This window comes from Fulmarus glacialis, unplaced genomic scaffold (genome assembly GCF_000690835.1).
Source record: "Fulmarus glacialis isolate BGI_N327 unplaced genomic scaffold, ASM69083v1 scaffold631, whole genome shotgun sequence".
NCBI lineage: Eukaryota > Metazoa > Chordata > Aves > Procellariiformes > Procellariidae > Fulmarus > Fulmarus glacialis.
This window is the reverse complement of record NW_009194429.1, coordinates 30532-32607: the sequence shown is the minus strand read 5'-3', so window position 1 is coordinate 32607 and position 2076 is coordinate 30532. Positions and strand designations below refer to the sequence as shown.

The 2076-nt window shown below is 39.8% G+C and overlaps 1 protein-coding gene across 1 annotated transcript in view; it reads right to left on the bottom strand.

Annotated features, from left to right (window-relative positions):
* KDM3B (lysine (K)-specific demethylase 3B) overlaps positions 1-2076 on the bottom strand; it is a gene marked incomplete at its 3' end in the record, with an annotated part of 39073 nt that overhangs the window by 27694 nt on the left and 9303 nt on the right. Inside the window, 1 exon segment of the mRNA XM_009587745.1 lies at positions 2-727. Within this exon segment, the coding sequence (XP_009586040.1) occupies positions 2-727 (726 nt within the window).

Sequence of the window (2076 nt, the reverse complement as noted above, 5' to 3'; positions counted from 1 at the left end):
TGGAGATCATCTTTGAGGAGTCAGTTGTTATAAACAAAGTTTTCTTCTTAGCTAGAGAAGAGTCTGTAGAGGTGAGTGATTCCGGCCAGCCAGAAGCGGCCTTATGACCCACAGGTGTAGAGGGAGTAGAAACCCCTGTCTGAGATGAAGATGCAAAGCCACTGAAAGGACTAAGTTCTGCCTTCTCAGCAAATGCCAGGAAAGGGTTTGAGGGTTCCTCTCTTGATAGCTTTGGGGGCTGTAAAAATAGGTTTTCATGACTATCTGGGGGGCGAGTATTCAACAGACTTCGTGAAAAGGCTGGAGTAAGGGTAGGCATAGATTCCACAGGCAGCTTCCGCTCCACAGAACTGCCAGACTGGGCTCCTGGTTTAGTGTCCGCTGAAAGAATTTTACCTTTACAAATCCCAGCACCCACACTCTCTGTACACTGCTTGAATGAGTCCCGACTAGAGGCATCTTCAGTCAAGCTCTCTGAAATGACCGTGAAGTAGTTACTGGAAGGTAGATTTTGGGACATGCATTGAAAAAACAAGTTCTTGGACAGATCAGAATCTTTCTGAGCCTCTTGTCCACTACTACAGCCAAAAGGAAATCCAGAAGGCTTGCTTTCTGGAGTCACCACTCCATTTGATTGGCTCCTTCCACCCCCAAATACCAAGGACTGGGAAGCACTTGGGAGAGAGACTCCAAATCCAGTAGAAGCCAAAAGTGAATTTCGGGAATTCTGAAACAAAATAAAAAAGCATTAGCCTATTAAAGGATCCTTGTTTGATTCAGCAATACTTTGGTTCATCTCATTGTACAATTAGTATTCTACTTATCCACCTGTAATAGAAACTTCCAGCAGATTTATTTACAATGAAGAAACTTCTTTAAAGATTGTGCTAGACTAATTTTTCCTACCTACAAGCTATTGAAACTATGAGCTAACAGCGCCCATTACATACTAAAGACACACGGAGAAAACGAACACTTAATGTCTTATCACACTTTAAAACCAAAGTGAGACACAAGACAAGGTGAACTAATTCACAGAAAAGCAAGTTATTTAAACTGCTAATTGTTTTCATTCAAAACAGCAAGAAGGGAACCTTAATTGAAGCCGCTTTTCAATAATCTCCCGTCTCTCACCCTCCCCCAAGATCATCCTGACAAGCTTCTCCTACTTAACCAGCACCCCTGAAATTATTCACTTAGTTTGCAAAGTTAATTAAACAAAGAAAGCCCTCTAGCAGTTAGTGAACAAACTGTTCCTGGTCACAGCAAGTCACATCTGCTGACAGGTAGATAGATGCCTATGAAGTGGTGCCTTGCAGGGGATTACTCAATAGAGGTTAAGTACAAAGGGCTTAATTTTTCTGATACTGGTAATTTCAAATACTGGTAAGTTTTCTGATTTGCAGATTTCTAGGAGACTCATAACTGTGATATGGAATATTCACTTGCTTTCTTCTCAATTTATACTTATTCAGATTTTTCAGCTCTCACAGTCCTGCTGTAACTGATCATATTCTGTGACTAACTCATCAGTTATTCCTTTTCTTTGAGTTTCCACTTAGAAATCTTCTCATGAGGAATACTCATGATTAATACACTTTTATTCCAAGGCCACGTTAAATACAACCACAGCCTCTGCGCAACACATCTTACTGGTCATTAGTGTCACTGCACACCTGCAAACTAATGTTTAGCTTGTTTTTCGTTATCAACCTCCAGCTGTAATAACTTTAATAACATATTAATGTCCCTCATGACAGTTCTTCCAGATATTAGAATTTCAGATATTTCTTTTCAGTAATTTTCACAAACTGAGTTCTACCAGTTTTAAAAAGCATATGAATGTGAATGCAAACCAAGCTTATTAAGTAATCTCAAGGACCAAATCACACAATGATAAAGTGGACAGTCTGAAGCAATCAGACATGTGAACTATCTACAACACTCTTACTGATTTATGTCAGGTTCCCTCCCTCAAGGAAAATACAGTTTGAAATGGACTAGTTGTCTACCTGCAAATTCTGAAGCCAGATTATTAATAACGTTTTAAAACAAGTGATTTGGGGTTGGGGAGAG